The 18,982-nt window shown below is 38.6% G+C and overlaps 1 protein-coding gene across 3 annotated transcripts in view; it reads right to left on the reverse strand.

The window, feature by feature from the left end:
* Window positions 1-18,982, reverse strand: part of LOC132143944 (VPS10 domain-containing receptor SorCS1) — a 169,476-nt gene that overhangs the window by 20,220 nt on the left and 130,274 nt on the right. For all 3 annotated transcript variants that reach the window (XR_009434300.1, XM_059554604.1, XM_059554603.1), the window contains exons 12-19: window positions 14,979-15,055; window positions 13,163-13,254; window positions 12,774-12,881; window positions 10,784-10,901; window positions 6,589-6,722; window positions 4,551-4,664; window positions 4,141-4,312; window positions 2,456-2,642 (exon numbers count right to left, since the gene is read on the reverse strand). Coding sequence is in view for 2 of the 3 variants with exons in the window: in XM_059554604.1 (XP_059410587.1) it covers window positions 2,456-2,642; window positions 4,141-4,312; window positions 4,551-4,664; window positions 6,589-6,722; window positions 10,784-10,901; window positions 12,774-12,881; window positions 13,163-13,254; window positions 14,979-15,055 (1,002 nt within the window). In the remaining variant the exon portion in view is untranslated. The remainder of the gene's footprint in view (window positions 1-2,455; window positions 2,643-4,140; window positions 4,313-4,550; window positions 4,665-6,588; window positions 6,723-10,783; window positions 10,902-12,773; window positions 12,882-13,162; window positions 13,255-14,978; window positions 15,056-18,982) is intronic.

Here is an 18,982-nt window from a genome sequence, read left to right on the forward strand (position 1 = left end):
CCCGAAATACTTCCTCCAGCAGTTGAGAGGCTACCATGTCCTAGTGCGGGTGGACAACACATCTGTAGTCTCTAACATAAATCGCCAGGGCGGACTGCGAACTGCGAACGACTGCAAACGAGTTAGCACACCAGGTTCTGCTTTGGGCACAGGACAAGTTCCTGACTCTCATGGCGATTTACATTCTTGTGCATATGAATGTAGGAGCGGACTTGCTGTCCAGACAAGCTGTGAAACACGGGAAATGGAAACTCCACACCGAAGTAGTGAGTCAAATCTGGGAAAGATTTTAAGTAGCAGAAGTGGACCTCTGTGCTTCACAGGAGATGGCACAATGACCCCTCTACATCTCTCTGACTCATCCAGCTCCCCTGGGTCTGGATGCTATGGCCCATGCCTGGCCCAGACTGCGTCTTTACGCCTTTCCTCCGATTGCTCCGCTCCCAGAAGTCCTGGCCAAGGTCCGCAACAGGGGTCTCGCCTCTTACTGATAGCGCCCCGTTGGCCGACCGGAGTTTGGTTCTCAGATCTAATATCCCTCCTCGATGGCTCACCATGGGCGATTCCAGTCAGAAGAGATCTTCTCTCTCAGGCACAGGGGACAGTATTTCATCCCCGGCCTGAGCTCTGGAACCTTCACGTCTGGCCCCTGAGGGGGACCAACTAAGAGATGCTGGTCTTCCAGCCAAAATAATAGAGACTATTCTAAGTGCTAGGACTCCCTTCACTAGAAGAACTTATGCCCTCATATGGAGTGTTTTTGAGGGCTGGTGCATGACACACCATGCAGACCCAGCTCACTGCCAAATTTTTTCAGTACTGGAGTTCCTGCAAGAGAAATTGTCCTCAGGCACATGCCCTAGTACTCTCAGAACTTACATGGCCGTTAGTTTGGCTTGCCATGTTTTGATTGACTGGGTTTCTGTGGGAAAGCATCCTCTAGTCGCCCACTTCATCCATGGGGCTCAGAGGTTGAGGCACCCACTAGAGCTACGGCCCCTTCAGGGGATTTAGCCGTAGTGCTTGAAGGGCTGGCACCCCTTTTGAACCATTAGAATCAGCGCCTCCAGGCTTCTGACTCTAAAAAGGGTTTTTCTTATGGCCATTACCTCTCTAAGGAGAATTGGGGATATACAGGCTTTGTCAGTCCTGCCATCCTGTTCCGATTTTGCCCCTGGGCGAGTCAAAGCTATTTTGCATCCTCACCCTAATTATCTTCTGAATGTTCCTTACTGTATCCAGTACATGCTCTTCAGACTTGCGTCCACCACACTGCCAGTGGCTTAAGTCAGAGCAGCTTTTCATGTGCCATGGGGGCTGCAACCGGGTGGGTGCCTCTAGGCAAACAGTTTCACATTGGGTGAGGGATGCTCCTGCTCAAGTGTGTGATGCGGCAGGTTGGTCCTCTCCACACACATTTGTCAGGTTCTATAGTTTGGATGTCCATCCTACTCATTTCCAAAGACTTCTGTCCTCCGCCATTTACAACACCAGAGCAGAAAAGACTTCACTTACTGTGTCCAGTATGTGCTCTTCAGATTTACTTCCACCGCACTAGCCAGTGGCGTAAGTCAGAGCAGCTTTTCATATGCCGTGGGGGCCGCAGTCAGGGGTGTGGCTGCCACCAGGCAAACAGTTTCACATTGGGTGAGGGTTGCTATTGCCCTAGCCTACGGGGCGCGTGGTCAAACTTCGCCTCTAGGAGTTAGTGCCCATTCAACCAGTTGGGTTGCATCTTCAATGGCTTGAGCAAGAAGTGCGCCCTTGCAGCAAGTGTGTGATGCGGCAGGTTGGTCGTTTCGAGAATTAAATTAAAAATAATCCAATTAGTTCTGCAATAACATTTCAATCCTTTCTTGAATTAGACTCTTGAATATCCGTTTGAAAAAACATTAAACAAGAAAAAAAAACATAATTTGTTTATTTGTATGAAATAGTACTCATACTGTGTATTGCTTATAGTCAATGAAGTCTCAGGAGTTTTATGAGTAACATGAGACAAAAATGTAAACTAATAGTATTTGATTCACATAAAAGTATTAAGTTATTTGTTTGGAAATTGATTTGACTACATTGTGCTGTATGGTTTTAATTTACTAAAAATAACTGGTCCATAATTCTTAAGTTACATTAAGTAAAGTTCATCAGACTTTGATGATATTTTGGGTTCTTGGGACCTTCATCATACACTGAAGTTTCTGTCGGCAATAACTAAGAGGGATGATTCCAATCTCGTGGTCCAGTTAGAGACTATAAGCTTGAAATCTAGACTGCTTAATGTAGAGTGCAATACGACCAAGGCCAAATGAGATTTTTCTGGTCAATAAAGCATAAATGAGTTCAGAGTCCTCAGACCCAGTGGGTCTTTAAAATACATTAAGGATACAAAAGTAGAATACGATATGGCTGTCTGTATTGTGCATATTGTTACTCGCCCTCCCATATCTTGGCTTACACGTAATGTGTAGGAAGAGGAGCACTGTTTCCGAGCCCAGAGTGTTCTCCGCCATGGCTGACACTCTGTAGATTCCCACATTCTTGTAGATGTGTTTAATGCCATCCTCAATAGAGCTCACATTGGAGTAGGTGAAAGCATTTCCATCGCCGAAATCCACTGTGATGCTGGTTTTCGATCCATCACCCTGGGGAAAAAAAGGGTAATAACATAAAACATCATTGAGTCTTGGTCAAAAAAATAATAAAACACACACACACACACACACACACACACACACACACACACACACACACACACACACACAGAAAGGCAGAAAGCAAAACTGTTCCTGACTACGGTACTGGCAAAGCTCCATGTACGATTCATTCAGCTGTCAGTTCATCTGCTTTGGAAGATGTCTCGTATGATCTACCATTGGAAAACATTGCTCTTGTACAGGCAAGATTTCTCAAAAGCTCAAGCTTATAATGCCTGATTTATGGTGGATGATGGTTATCTCTGTACTTTGGGATATAGCAGTAGGTACTATGGATAAATTGTAAAGGTCACACTTAAGTTCTCACTATAACCAGTTCTCACTATAACTAACTTTGACGTTTGCCTCAATTAACTCGTAATTTGCTGATTATTAACAGTAAGGTAGTTATTACAGTTTAGTCACGCATTTACAGCGTGATTACGTTAATGTGTGAAGTTGTGGACATGCATCACAGAGCTAAAGCAAGATGAGCATTTGTGGTTTTGTACATGAGTAAAGATGAGTAAATTTGTAATTTTTTTAAGAAAATGTCAATCGTTTCACTAGATAAGACCCTTATTCATTGTCTGGGATTGTGTAGAGCCCTTTGAAGCTGCATTAAAACTGCAATTTGGACCTTCAACCCATTTGCTCCCATTCCACTATACGGAGAAAAATCCTGGAATGTTTTCCTCAAAAACCTTAATTTCTGTTCGACCGAAGAAAGAAAGACATGAACATCTTGGATGACATGGGGGTGAGTAAATTATCAGGATTTCTTTTATTCTGGAAGTGAACTAGTCCTTTAATATGTTCTTTGTATTAATAAACAGCCAATATGCTAGTAAAATGCATGCTAATACGCTACTTGTCAATAGTGATATTTGGTTCTTAAAACAAAGCATTACTGGAGTTGTTTGTTTGTGGCTGACTACACTGGTCACAATAGATGGGTTTTGTTCTAAAGTTGCGAATTAAACTTGTGCACAAAATTGGAAACATTGCATAAAACATTTCCAAATTAGCACCATTTCCATTTAACATGCCAGTGAACTGAATGAACAAAATGCATTAACATCTCTCATTAATCACATTACATTAATTACATTACTCACATTTCACTGCTGGTTATATATTCTCTTTATAATCATGTATGTGACAAATAAGAATCTTGAATTAACCCTTTTTTGCAAAAGTCAAAAACCACCTTTAGCGAGCGTAACAACTTTTTTGCAAATTCTGGGATTTTTTTCTAAATTTGGCATTTCAATGGGATAATGGAAACATAGCTGATGACTGTTAGCAGCCATTGGGAAAGATGTGTTTTCTAGCTATTATTTTGCAGTTGTTTTATCTGCTCAGAATGCAAACTCACATTCCTTGAAAGATAATGTATGATTTTGTCACCTATAGGCAGTGAAGGAAACACTGAATCTTTCTATACCTCCTCCAGGAAGACGAGAAAGGTGACGTTGCTGGCAACAGTAGCCGTTAGCTTCCCTTCGCTGGTCACTAAGTGAAGGCCCCGAGGGGCCTGGCTAGGGCACAGCTGCCTACGAGCTGTGTACTTCTCCATCACCCCTCCGGTGCAGTTATTAGACACCACCTTTCTGTACCTGTAAATACATTCAAAAATTCCATTTACAAACCAGTTCTGAAGCTCCAATACAAAACGATCAGTTGACAACATTGAAATGCACTAGCCTACTTAGCTGCAACAGTGAAAACACATACAACATTTTAAATGAGTCATACATCAAAATCATTTGAGAATACAGATGATACCATCAATGATAATGGGAACACTGAATAATCACTTTAATGGATAGATGTATGCATCAAATGAGATCTCACCCAGTGCTGTTGAGGAACGTGTGTTCTGTAGTACAGGTCCGAGACATGGAGGAGGGCAGGAACCAGAATGCTGGAGTACATTTCCCATCGGCCCTTCTCTCGAAGCCATAATCACTGTTATAAAAAAACGGTGAGAACAGACATGAATTTCCCTGCTTCAAATTTTTTTGCTTAATTCAGTGTGCTAATTGCAATATCTTTGAAATCAAGCAATTTCCGAGTTTTCAAGTAAATCCTACTCCTTTTTTTTTTTAGTTTATGTTTGGTTAAATTACATTGAGATAGCCTTTTATTATATCAAAGTCTAATTATTATTATTATAATTATTATTATATTATTGAAGCCTTATATTGAAGTCAAAATGCCAATTTTTCTCTCTATGATTAACATGAATAATTCTCAATTTTATATGGAAATAATTATAGCTGTCATGAATAATATGTATTTAAAGCAAAAGTCTAAGCGCCACTGACATTATAGTGTATAGTATATATTAAATCTTTTTTCTTACTGGCAAGTCAAGAAAAGTCTTTAACTAGACATTTTAATCATAATAATAATGCTTGTTACATGCTTTAAAGCTTTTTTTTTTCTTTGCAGTTATATAACATTTCATTTCTAACAATTTATAAAAATTGTATAGCAGCCTGCAGTTAAAGTGCTAGCATCTCTCTTTCATGTTAACATTTAACAAATAACCCAGAGAAAGAAATATCTATGTATTCTAATACATGGAAATCTTTGTCAGCATAAAAATACTTTCAGCATCCACTTTTATATTAATTCATTTATTTTTAGACTTAACTGTCAGACAACAGAAGCCAAAGTTGTTTGTCCTACAATGCAACGCAGCACCCCAATCAAGAAAACAAATGACACTAATTACCATGACAAGCTACACAGATGTAGCCAGCTTGTGTTGGTAAACGCACAGCGTTTCACTCCCTGATTAACAACTTTCACACTTAGTTCTGTATGGCCCCGAGGGGCCTGCAAATTTGGAACTTTCCAGAACAGTGACATTAATAACTTTGATAATTCAGGGGGAAATGAGGATAGAGGCCACATTTACATGATGAGCAAAGACTGTTAGGAATACAGATGGAGGGTTTAAGCCACAAAGCGTGGGGCGTGAAATACTACAGAAGACAGGGTGGTTGACAGACGGAGACAACAGTATTATTGAGGAACTGTGATGTTTAAGAAGTAACATGTCTGTCTCCATTTAGCCGTCTTCACACAGCTTGACTAGTTTCCACATAGCAAAGATCTTCTTTAAGGAAATTACTGCAACTCGTGTGAAAATGCTGATCTTATAGTTAGGACTACGACTTACAGATAGAGAGACTTAGTGTAGTTTTCATGTAGGTATCAACTATGTCACAGATACTTCTTTCTAAAAAAATATTTTGAGACAACTGTTGACATGAACTAAAAAGTTGAGGTTGATTTTTAACTTTTTTTTTTTTTTTTTTTTGAAAGCAGTCCCTTGTTCACCAAGGCTGCATTTATGTGATCAAAAATACAGAGAGAGAGAGAGAGAAAAAAAAAGAAAAACTGTACTATTAATACAATTAAATTATTAATATTACAATTTAAAAGTGTTTTCTTTTTGAATATATATTTAAAATGTAATATATTCCAGTCATGATCCTTCAGAAATCATTCTAATTTGCTGTTTTTTTAATAGAATTATTTAATGAATAGAAAGTAAATGTAAAAGTAAAGAATTTATTTTAAATTAAAATATAACATTATAAATGCCTTTTTAATGTCACTTTTGATTACATGCATTTTTTGCTGAATTAAAATGTATCCTCCTTAAAAATTAAATTAAATTAAATTAAATTAAATTAAATTAAATTAAATTAAATTCTTACTGGCCCCAAACTTTTGATTGGTAAAATTATTTAATTTGAATAAAAAATAATAATAATAATAATTTGCTGCGGTTTTTCATATTGGCATATCACAGTGTTAAAGTGGTCTGTTTTACAATAGAGTGGGAATCTTTGAAGAAAGATGCTTGTTTACTTACCACTCAAAGTCTGATTCAGTGCAGTCACATGGCTCGGATATCATCGTGACTGAGTAGGTTTTACCCATAACACACCTTGCTATGGGCTTTAGCTTTCGGTAGACTCTTTTGACTCCCATGAGGCAGCGTTCACCCTATAAGCAGGATTTCAACATAAACATAGATGCATGCATACACACTCAAAGGTTTTCTACAATAAAGTTGGCATATGGTGTTTTCGTTCAGGTTTATTTTAGTTCTCACATAATTCATAACAATGAAGCATGTGTGCATCACACTGAATTTACAAAAAATGACTGGAAATTTCCAGAGACTTGAAAGAAGAAGAGAGAGAATAGGAAAGAGAGAGGAAAAAAATGTTTCCGCTCATTGTACTTGGTTGTTCCATATTTCATATCTCACATCTGAACTCTGTGGGATTCATTTTGTCAAAGATTTCAGGCTTCTAGGCCTCTCACAATATGTTTTATTTTATTTTTTTCACAGAATGGCTTGATCTCATCAGCATAGTACTGTAGTCTACAGCCCAAAAGCTGAGTTTTAACCATCCAAACTTTGATATCATTCTGTCTTCTGTCGACTTCTGTTGTCTTCAAGTCTGCCTTAGCTTCTCAGAGTTTGTCACAGAAATAGAAAGTACTACAAGGCTTCAGGTTAAAGTAGGACAGTCTACTGCCATGTCCTTACAACTAATAAAGGCACATCTATTATACTCCTGTGAGAGGACACTTGGCAGCATGACTTCTGGGATATATATTATTCTGTTCAAATATAGTCTCAGCAGCGGACCCTGGGAAAGAATGTCAGGACCGGTTAGTAAGAAATCTTGTAAATAAAAAAAAAAAAAAAAAAAACAGAAAGCCAATGCAGAACACTCTTTAGTGCAATCTAAAGCACCAGGCCTCAGTGGAGAGTTTATTATGCTGGAAAGATCAGACAAAGCAGAAAGGTATCTGACCAAGACTATACTGGCCTCTTTTAATGCAGTATAGAAGCTGAGTTGAGGACAGTGATGACATTAAGATGGGGAGATTTGTTTTACAGAGGCCGCGTGATTGTCACAATGGAGCCCGAGGGAACTTGGAGCAATTTATTTCAGATTTTTAATCACAGCTAATAATGTCTCGGTTACGTACGTAACCCTCATTCCCTGGTGTAGGATATGGAGACGTTATGTCATGACGACATTGAGGATTCACTTGGGAGAAAGACCGGGGAGCCAGAGAGACCGGGATGGGTAGCAGTAGCCAGTGCCTCTCTTTTTAGAAAACAGGGAGATCGCAACGATGCCATGCTCGTTCGCCCACAAAAGGTGCATGAGTCATCCATGAATGCAGTTTCTGCATGTTGGATGCCTAGACACTGAAGACAATGACTGTGTTCATCCTCAGAAGACAGGTAACGACCACAACCAAGGGGGCACGGATGGAACGACATCTTTAAGAAGACGCAAGCCATTCGTGATTTGCTCTTTCAGTTAAAGTGCCCAGGGGAACCCTTTAGACAGGGACACTGCTGTTCGCACCGTGATGGCAAGCAGAAAAGATTCCAGCCACATGATGAAATGGGCTCTGTGTAGATCAAGCACATTCATCCACTCAGCTCCGAAGCAAAAATCTGAATGAGTGGAGGCATGCGTGTAATTTGCACGGGGGTTTAGGGGGGTCATGACCCCCCCAAAAATCTGATCCAGCTAATATAACCCCCCAATATCATCACATCATTCAGATTTAAATAGATATGAAATATTCAGAATGAATACTTTTGTTCATTTTCTTTATTAATTTCATTTGCCAGCAAGAAAGATAGTATCATATTTTAAATCTGTAATGTACCCCCCGCCCACCGCACTGATTTGGTATTACCAAAGTCTCTGGTTTTACCCAACCCGCTTTCTGTACCAAGTTTGTTCACTATTTTGCGCAGTCGATGGGATGAATGATTGGAGAAAGCTGATGGAAAGATGAAAAGGACACTGAAAGGCAGCCAGACAACGATTTTTCATTGTTTGTCGACACTAGCCAAAAAGAAAAATCCTGACCAAACGGAGGTACCCCTAAGTTAGCTGTTAAGTTAGCTCAGCATTTCTCAAAGTGTGGGGAATAGAGACATGACAAACAGGTTCCTTTATTTATTGACCATGCACTCAAAACAAAGACACATTTAAATGTAAGCCTTGACGTTACTTAACCTCTGCACACGTAAGTTTAAAAGTATTTCAAGGCGACCGTTATTGATCGTAGTATCGCTTTATGGTTCCCATGGAGATGCGCCATTCATTGCTTGTCACACCGCAGCCACAATAGCGCTGAATGACTGATGATCTGCTTTTATTTCCTTTTTTATTCAAAATTTCACAAATGTGTTAGCTATAGCAGGATATATCTGATATTCCGATTGTCAAATATGTGCAAGTGGATGTGTTTTGTTGTTCAAACACCTTTATAAAGATCGCATTAGTTGAGCTGTATGCGCAATGTATTTTAGGTATCTATCTTATTAAAATACCTAAAAAAACACGTACATTATTAGGAATTTACCACCTCTGGTTCAATTTGAGATTATTTTTATTTTATTTTTGTTTGTTTTTTTGTTGTTCTTTTTGCATGGATTTTGCAAAGTGTCAAAATGAATCAAAGCACAACTAGGTTAACGTTAGTCCACACTTGTATTGATGTTATCAGAGGCTAAATGCAAACACAATTATAATTATTTTTTAATCTACTTTTGAGTCTTATTTCATGCAAAATGATAATATAATTGCAGTTTCATTTTCTTTATTTGAAAGTTTTTAATGCTGTTATTTGATGTTAAGTTTTAAAATGTGATGTTAATAAAAATACATTTTAACAGTTAAACTTAAAGCCTAGTTTATTAACATTTTGTTGGGGTGATTGGGGACAGGTGGGGCTCGGAACCCTTTCCTATCTCCGAAGTGGGGAATGGCAGAAAAGTTTGAGAAACACTGAGTTAGCTGATGATTTGTTTTGTTGACTGGAGTTGGCTGGTTAGATGTTCGTTTGCCAGTGTCCTATGAGGTAAAGCCAGAGGGTGCCAGGGACTGTGTAGAACCAATGTCACTGAATTGTAACTTAAGTTGCTGTTTGCTCCAATACAGTCACCCGTTTTGGGGGAGATTGCATAATTAAATTATGCAAATTAGCATGTTACCTTTTACACAAGAAAATTATACAATTAATTAATTAATTAATAAATATGCCGCGAGTTTAACCCCCCCAATGGTAGACCCAAAGTTACGCCCTTGAGTGGAGGCACACAACGTCTATCTATGCCCGTATGCATTGGGAGTGATGCAGCTATGCAAAATTTCATTTGGCATTTTCTCTTAAAAGTCATAGATGATTGGGGCTCCCAAGTGAATCCCCTAATGTCGTCACAACATAACTCGAAGTGACTGACAAAGAGTGAACTTGTTTGTTGTTGGTGACAGAGACAAATTACAGTTCACATTTTTGAGGTTTAAGATTATATTAACTCAACATGAAAACTAGTTTTCTGACCTTTCTATTAATTGGGTCATATTTATTTAATAATTTATTTATTTTTTGTTCTATCAAACGTGTGTGTGTGTGTGTGTGTGTGTGTCTGTGTCTGTGTGTGTGTGTGTATTGCTTCAAATAAAACATTGCTTCAAGTAAAAAAAATTAGCAAAATTAATTTATTATATTATTATTTTATATATTTTACAAATAAAAATTATAGCAAAAAAAACTAAAACTAGCTAATTGTCAAGGCAATATTTCATTCTCACCCAGTTTAACTTGTTTAACTCAAACTATATATATATATATATATATATATATATATATATATATATATATATATATACAAACTATAACAGGATCTCAGTGAAGCTAAATAACACTGATTCCATGATTTCTATGATTCTTTGTCTAATTTAGTGAAATAATATTTTATTAAAAAATAAACACTGAAATAAAAAATAACAATTTAAGTCATTTTAATTTATACCAGTAATACTGAAAAGCTTGTGAAAATTTTGTTTTATATTTGTTATTTAATATATCCATTCTATATTTATTGATTTATTTGCTTGTTTCCACATTGTCTTTCCTCCCTAAAGAGATCAATATACAAGACTGTGTGAAAAAATGACTTAGGCAAATATTCAGATTGGGGAACTAAATGCTAAAATACTAAAATCATTTCTTACCTGGTCATGCAAATCCCACTGCACATAGTCAGACTCGATGCATCTTCTGTTAAAGATAGACCTGAAGTCTATCTTTACCAGCTGCCATTCTGAGCGGTGACTGACATGACCGAAGATCCTGCAAACAAAGGCACAACGTCAGCCGTTGTACGTCTGGCGAGCAGTGGCATATCGAGAACACAGTGACTCTAATGATTAGAAAGATGTAGAGCGGACAGGAAGAGGAAATGCTTAGCAATGTTATCCAAGTCAAACCACATCAGTGGAAACCTGCGTCAAACTGTCAACAAAAAGTCTGAAACTCACATTGAGAAAGTCTGACACTCAAGAACAGTGTGACACTTTTAGGGCCTGTCAGAAAGAGAGCAGAAAGTATCTAGGAATATCCTACAAAAGGAAAACTTCATGAAATACTTCTCAAAATAATTTGAGGTTGTGCTGGATTCAGGATGATGCCAAATCAGAACTGGCATGATGGTCTTAATGATCTGCCTTTTCAAATAGGTGAGTCATTACTGGAAGGTCTAAAAATAAACCACTTGCTTTATCATTAATTGCTTTATTTTTATCACCAAGCAAATCACTGAGCATTTTATACTTGCATGTTTTTTTTTCACAATTACCATTTAATCATATGAAACATGTAATTATGACAGAGCTTTCACTGTAACATAAAGTCACAATTATGAAAAATAAAGTAGAAATTTAAAGTCATAAGTACAAGATATAAAGTTTAAAGTATAACATTTTATAAAAAGTTTAGTTATACAATATAATTTTAATACAGATATCAAATCAGTTAATCACATAGCAGCAAATCAATGCATTTATGCATGTAGACATGGTCAAGATGTTCTACTGAAGGTCAAACCGAACATCAGAATGGGAAAGAAAGGTGACAGTGAGTTCACCACATTCAAATGACCTCCAGATCTCAATCCAATAGAGCACCTTTGGGATGTGGTGGAACGGGAGATTTGTGTCATGGATTTGCAACCAGAAAATCTGAAGCAACTGTCTGATACTATGATGTCAATATGGACCAAAATCTCTAAAGATTGTTTCCAACAATTTGCTGGCTGCTATGGCACAAAAAAAAATTAAGGTTGTTCTGAAGGCAATGCCAGAACAATCGGGGTCTAGGAAGGTGTACCTAATGAAGCAGTCTATAAATTATTTTCTAGCTAGATAAAATGGTACTAATATGTTTATGTTACTATGCATGTCTAACAAAGCTGTTTAGTCCTATAGAGGGTAATAACTATGGAAGCCCATTTCTGCCACTGAATAAAAAAAATAAATAAAACAAAAGTCTTTTTCTTTTCACAATTATCGCAGTTCTGACTTTATCTCACAATTCTGACTTTTTTTCTGAAAAATGCATGATATAAATTAACTGTTGTGGGTTATGAAGTCAGAACTGTAAGATATAAACACAATTTTGACTTTTTTTTTCTCAGAAATGTGTGATATAAATTAACAATTGTGGGTTATAAAGCTAGTATTGCAAGATATAGATAAAATTGCAAGATGAAAATGCAATTATGAGAAAAAAAGTCACAATTGTGAGATTTAAATTCTGTGAACAAAGTTTATCTCGCAATTCTGACTTTATTTCTCACAATTAGTTTTTTTCTCAGAATTGTGAGTTTATATCACACTTGTGAATTTTTAATCCACACTGCGAGTTATTAAGCCAAAATTGTGAGATATAAACTCACAGTTCAGAGAAAATATTCATACTTTTTCTTCGCGATTGTGATTTTTAAATTTTTTTTCAGTGGCGTAAGCGGTCTTCCATACAGTAACAGAACAAATCATGTCAGTTAGGGAAAAAGTGACAATGCCAGCACTACTTTGAATTTACTCAGATTCTTTGAGGACATTCGGGGTTTACAGTGTTCATCACATAAACCATATTTCATCAAGCACCATTTTCTCATTCCAGAACAAGCAAAATGTATTACTAATGAATATTCTTCATACTTACGTCATTATAAGCGTTTCCTCGCCAGGTTCGCCCAAGACACCGTCCACGAACAGGGGGGATGAAGTGAAACTGTATTTGTTCCACACCCTCCCCTCATCAAAGCTCAACCTGTATAGAAACCAGTTGCACAGCTGAAACTACAGTGTAGAAAAGTAATGTAGAAAAGATTGCATTTCTACACACAGCTGGCAAATAATTCAAACAGGACTTTACTGCACCTTTACGACATTTAATCTAGATTACTAGACAAAAGTATTACACAGTCTACTGGGTTTAATGAGAATGTTCACACTCCCTGTGATTATGTAAGTCATCTCGGTGCGATTGCATTGACTCATGTTTTACGAACATACGCATTGAATATTAGTAATGATTTGGTGTAAGATTACCAGAGGTGCCTGATGGGAAGAGGGGTGTGTCTAATTGCCACTAAAGCTCCACCTTGATCCAGATACAGCACACTGTACTCTTCATCAAATATCTGGAATAGACAAAGAATGTATTAATTATATGCTGCTCCATTCATTTTGATATTCTCAGTATATACTGTATTAAAATACTGCATAAAGTATAAAACATAACAATATTTAGTTTCCTTTTATCACAATTTAGTGAATTTAGTGAATTTATGTTTGTGTGTGTGTGTGTGTGTGTATTTGATTTATATTCAATATATTACATATATTATGTATATGTAAACACAGACTTTTATTTTGCATGGAATTAATCTTGAATAATTGATAATTGAGCCCTATTTTTAAATGAGACAATCTAACTAATATCAATAGTAAATTATCAATGAATTTATTAAATTGCTAAAACTCACTGATGCGTGTGCTGTTGTTTTCCCTCTAAAATAATATCTAAAATGATTGATGATATATACATATAGATGTACACAGTACTCACACATATGTAAACACAAACATTAATTTTGGATGTGATTAATTGCAATTAATCGATTTGACAGCCCAATTTTAAAGCATTTTATCCTATTTGATAAAATTATATAAACTTGAAAACAATCTAAATACACTTTAAGAAACCTGTCAGCTAATTCAAAAGTTAATTTTAATAATAATAATAATAATAAAAAACCTCTAAAAGCAGTGGCCCCTCTTATCATCATTACATATTCGCTAGAAGTTGCAAACATGTATGAAACAAGTAATTGCCTAACAAAGGAAAATCCGGCCTGATGCTACAGTAGGTTGACCTACTGCAAAGTTGAACTGAAAATTGAGGCCCTAATTAGCAGTTTCCATTTGTTTGCCCCAGAGCTCTGATAACTGCACTGTAGGTGCTGTGAATTCTTGCTGATATGAATTCCTGTTGAGTTTAGGCCTTGGGGCTTCAAACGTTTAGCATACACAAGTCTGTTAAAGTGGAGGAAAACACCATCTGATTGGCTTAAGTACTTCATGGGCTAATGATTACGAGGCTAGTGTTTATGTTAGCGGGATACTGTGTGGGGGTCTGTTTTGTTTTCCTTTGGCTGTGAACACACTGGAAAGGTTGGATCAACCGAGCTGCAAGCTCCGCTAGAGTCATTATAGCCAAGAAATGCATATGACAATTGGTGCTTTGATCTACATAAATCTATGATAAATAAGGACTGCTTATTTCTGAAAAATACATTTGCTGGTTTAGTGCCAAAGTTTAAAGAAAAAAAACCTTCACATTATGTACTCCTGCTCTTATGTGTCTCAGGGCATTATTACATATGTTCCCATGTTATTTTCATTCATAATGTCAGATTGGATGAGTTATGACAATATTTCATATCCTTACTCTTCTTGGGAGGGCTTTCAATTTGATTAGATGAAAGCTGGCAACCACAGGTCTGCTGTCCTTGAAATGATGCTATTTCTCAAATCCCAGTGATTGTAATTCTTACTGACAAGAAATATGACATCAAACCCGTGCCCTACCCGTGCATGCTTTAACTTTTTGCCACATTAATTTTCCCTTAATTATTTGAGCTATCCATTTTTAATTAGACAGCTGGCCCCATAAATTTAAATCGCATCATCAAACATGCACCCACGGGCATCATATATGTCATTGAATTTAGTTTTCTCTGAAGGTGTCATTTGATTATTGGCTTTGAAATGCGGCACATGGATTTATCCGCTTAAAGATAAGCATCAGTGCTGAAATTACTGTCCACCCCCATCTGGCTGAACACCCCATGGTCAGAGTCACCTGCCGCCACGTGTTTCCAGCGTCGGATGTGATGAACATGCTAACGTTGCTGCTAGTTAACTCTGTGCCGATTGAACCTATGGAGAGAAGAGCAGAACAATTACAGTCATGCTTACCGAAGCAGATAGAGAGTTGATAACTAAAGCTATATGAATATGAAGATTGAGTGGAATGTGCCAAATGATCATTCCAAAAGCTGGCAAGTGTTTTATGGATTTCGTCACAATTTGTATTTCTCTTAAACATTCATTTACCCACAATGACTACATTTTATCATTAGTTTGTGATTACTAATGATGACTAGATTAGTTTGAAGGTTAGAAAATGCATGTTTTTGGCCTGTAAAATGCAAGGGCAGCTACAGAATATCATATACTCTCTTTCCCTTTTTCCCATAATGCTGTAGTGTGTGCAATATTCTGTGACAGAATAACTATTATGTAACTTGGTTTTGTTCCATTATGTACTGCAGGATAAAAGAAAAGAAAAAAAGTTTCAATGAGAAACATTCAAATGAGGTGATGAAAAGATAAATTCATGCATTTAAGGGATAGATAAATGGATGGATAGATGGATAGATGAATGGATGAATGGATGGTAAATTAACAGAAGGATGGTTGGATGGATTAAGGGATGGACAGAAATATTGATGGATAGATCAATGGATGATGGACAGAAAGGTGGATGTATAGAAATATGGATAAATGAATGGACAGACAGAACGATGGATGCATGAATTGACAGAAAGATAAATTAAGGATGGATGGACAGAAAGATGGATGGATGGATGAAAAGATAGAAGGACAGATCAACAGATGGACGGACAGAAAGATAAATGGATTTTTTTCAATTATGTACTACAGGATAAGAGAAAAAAAAATCAAACGATTCGATGAAAAGATAAATATATGCCTTTAAGGGATGAACTTATGGACGGACAGAAAGATGGTTGGATGGATGAATGGATGTACAGAAAGATGGATGGATGGATGGATTGATGGATGGACAGATCAATGGATGGATGGACAGAAAGATTGATGGATTTTGTTCCATTATGTATCCAGCAGGATAAGATACAAAAAATATTTAAAAGATATTAAATAAAAAATTCTAATTATGCAATAAAAAGATAAATCCATGCACTTAAGGGATGGATGGATGGATAGAACTGACAGAAATATAGATGGACAGATAAAAGGATGAACAGACAGAAAGAAGGATGGACAGATCAACAAATGGATGAACAGAAAGATGGATGGACAGAAAAATAGATCAACAGATGGACGGACATGAAGATGGATGGATCGATTGGATGATGGATAAACAGACAAAAAAACAGATAGATAGATAGATAGATATATAGATAGATAGATAGATAGATTGCTTTTTACAGCAGCAAATACATCATGTGTAATGAAATCAGAGTCTGACCCTGTGAGGTAAGTAGGAGTTCTAGAAAACCTCTCTATCTAATAAGCTAAGCAACTCAGGAAAGTCTGTGGCATCTCTACAACCCTTCTGCCATCAAATCAATCAACTAAATGTCAATTTAGAGCCTAATATCTAATAGTCGCTCTCCTCCTAGGATTACTTATCTAGATAGTTACAGTGCCAAGACATTTATATTTCATCTGCGTGCATCCGGAGGCAATATAGTCGGCGAGCGTCACGAAAGACACAAGCCTGAAGGAGTAAAATGAAAAAGTCACTAGCGCTTTCAATCTTATAAAATAAACATTTGAAGTTTGAAGTGGTGGAAGAGTTAGTCGGTTGTGAAAACAGAAGATGACGGAGAGAGAATAATAAGAATGCTCTAAAGATTCTCTGCCGCTAATCTCAAGAGTAGCACTTAGCATTTCCATTTGTTTATGCTAGCACGACACTAATCTTGTTTATAGTCCATATACAGATGCCTGTGCTCCACGAGTGCAAAATGAACATCTTCGACAATAACAGTGTCATAAGCACTCGAGATGAAAGGAATTTAAATATGTTTCGCTTTGGAGTTCCAAAACAAAAAAACGAATTGATGTCAGGGATTTAAGGAAGAATACAAGAGCTACACACTTTAAAAAGTATTTTCTTCTTCCAGTACCTGTCATCTAGACAATTGCTCTACCTGTCTGTATCCAAAGCAAAAATACAAATAATCCTTTAGTATTGAGTTTTATTAATCTTTTTCTAAATATGTGTCTTCAACTTTGAAATGCTTCTTTAAAGATTAGAGGATCCAAAATTTAAATGAAACATTTCAGGCACATTTTTACAGGGCAGTTCCAAATTAAGAAAGTAAAGTAACGTCTCGGTTACATATGGTAACCCTCGTTCCCTGAAGGAGGGAACGGAGACGCCACATCGGTGACCGACGAATATAGGATATCGCTTCGATAGACCAATCTACTTCGAGTGTAAACTAAACGAGCCAATGCACATTGGCATGCAATTATTGCATCCAGCTGCCGCTGATCACTGCGTGAGTATAAGAAGGCAGCAGGTGCAATGCATTCCAGTTCCGGGACGTGGCGTCTCCGTTCCCTCCTTCAGGGAACGAGGGTAACCATACGTAACCGAGACGTTCCCTTTCAGTCGGTCAATCTCGACGCCACGCCGGGGACCGACGAATATGGGATCCCTATCAAAGCGCCATGGGTGCTGCCCCTTCCAGTGCCCTGTGCGAGCCGCCTGTGCCCCTATTAGGTGTAGGCCGGGGCTCAGAACAAGTAGCTCCACTCACCGTTGTCAAAGCACTACCTCACTGGGTGAGATTGGATAACACTGGGAAAACGTACCCGGTCCGCTTGGAACTGGGACGCTGCGGCAAATGCACATATAGCATCCGTTTAGGAGTATACGGAGATATTTGAGGGTATTAAAAACCCTCTTGGGAAGGCAGAAGTCATCCTCTGCTTAGAGACGGCACTCCCCTTCTGCCGGCCTCCGTAACAGACAAAGAGCTGGTCTGAGGTCCCGAAGCTTTGTGGGGGCTGGGTCTGCCTCCTCCAGGGGCAGCGCTTGTAGGTTCACCACTTGGTCTTTGAAGGGTGTAGTGGGAACCTTGGGCACGTAGCCAGGCCGGGGCCTCAGGATTACCTGGGAGTCAGCTGGCCCGAACTCTAGGCACAAATCGTCGACCGAAAATGCATGCAGGTCCCCTACCCTCTTGATGGAGGCCAGTGGAAGCAGGAACAGAGTTTTCAATGAAAGAAACTTTAGCTCAAATGAATGCAAAGGCCAGAGGAATTGCGACATGCGACGAGAGCGCAGACCACCTTGTCGGTTGATGTACGCAACAGTCGCAGTGTTGTCCATTCGGACCAGCACATGCTTGCCTCGTAAGAGACCTTTGAGACGGTTCAAGGCAAGGTGTGCTGCTAACAACTCTAGGCAATTGATGTGCCACTGCAGCTGCGGGCCCGTCCAAACCCCTGAGACTGCATGCCCGTTGTACGTGGCCCCCCAGCCGGTGGTGGAGGCCACTGGTGGGCTCCTCCTCCCTCACCACCCTCGATGGTGGTGCAGCGAAGGGGTATTCAGGTGAACTACAGTGAAATAGCTCTCCCTCCGATGCTGAGATCGACATCTGGTCGGGGGGAGTCCCACTGGATACCACTGGTACGCTCCTTGAAGAGGGCCCAGCGCGTTCCGTGGGTTTATCCACTGGATTGGAGGTGCAAGAGGAGTGGTGGTCCCCAGAGGGTTGGTTCCCTGCAGGGTTTGCCACCACTGTGACCCTCAAACCACCAGCGCTACTGCCGGAAGTGGTTCTCGTCTGTCGGCCGCCAGAACGAGCCCCAGATCGCGGCCGCGGCAACGGGACTCCGCCCACCTGAAGGGACGACCGACACAGAAACGACCGCCGCTGAAGCACCGTCTTGTCAACACACAAAGCTTCCGAGAGCGTGGTGAACTCGTAGTTTACAGCAGACACAGTTGAGCAGAGCGATACTAACGCTTGGCTCCGAAGCGAAAAGCTGGAATGCATTGCACCTGCTGCCTTCTTATAC

This window comes from Carassius carassius, chromosome 7 (genome assembly GCF_963082965.1).
Source record: "Carassius carassius chromosome 7, fCarCar2.1, whole genome shotgun sequence".
NCBI lineage: Eukaryota > Metazoa > Chordata > Actinopteri > Cypriniformes > Cyprinidae > Carassius > Carassius carassius.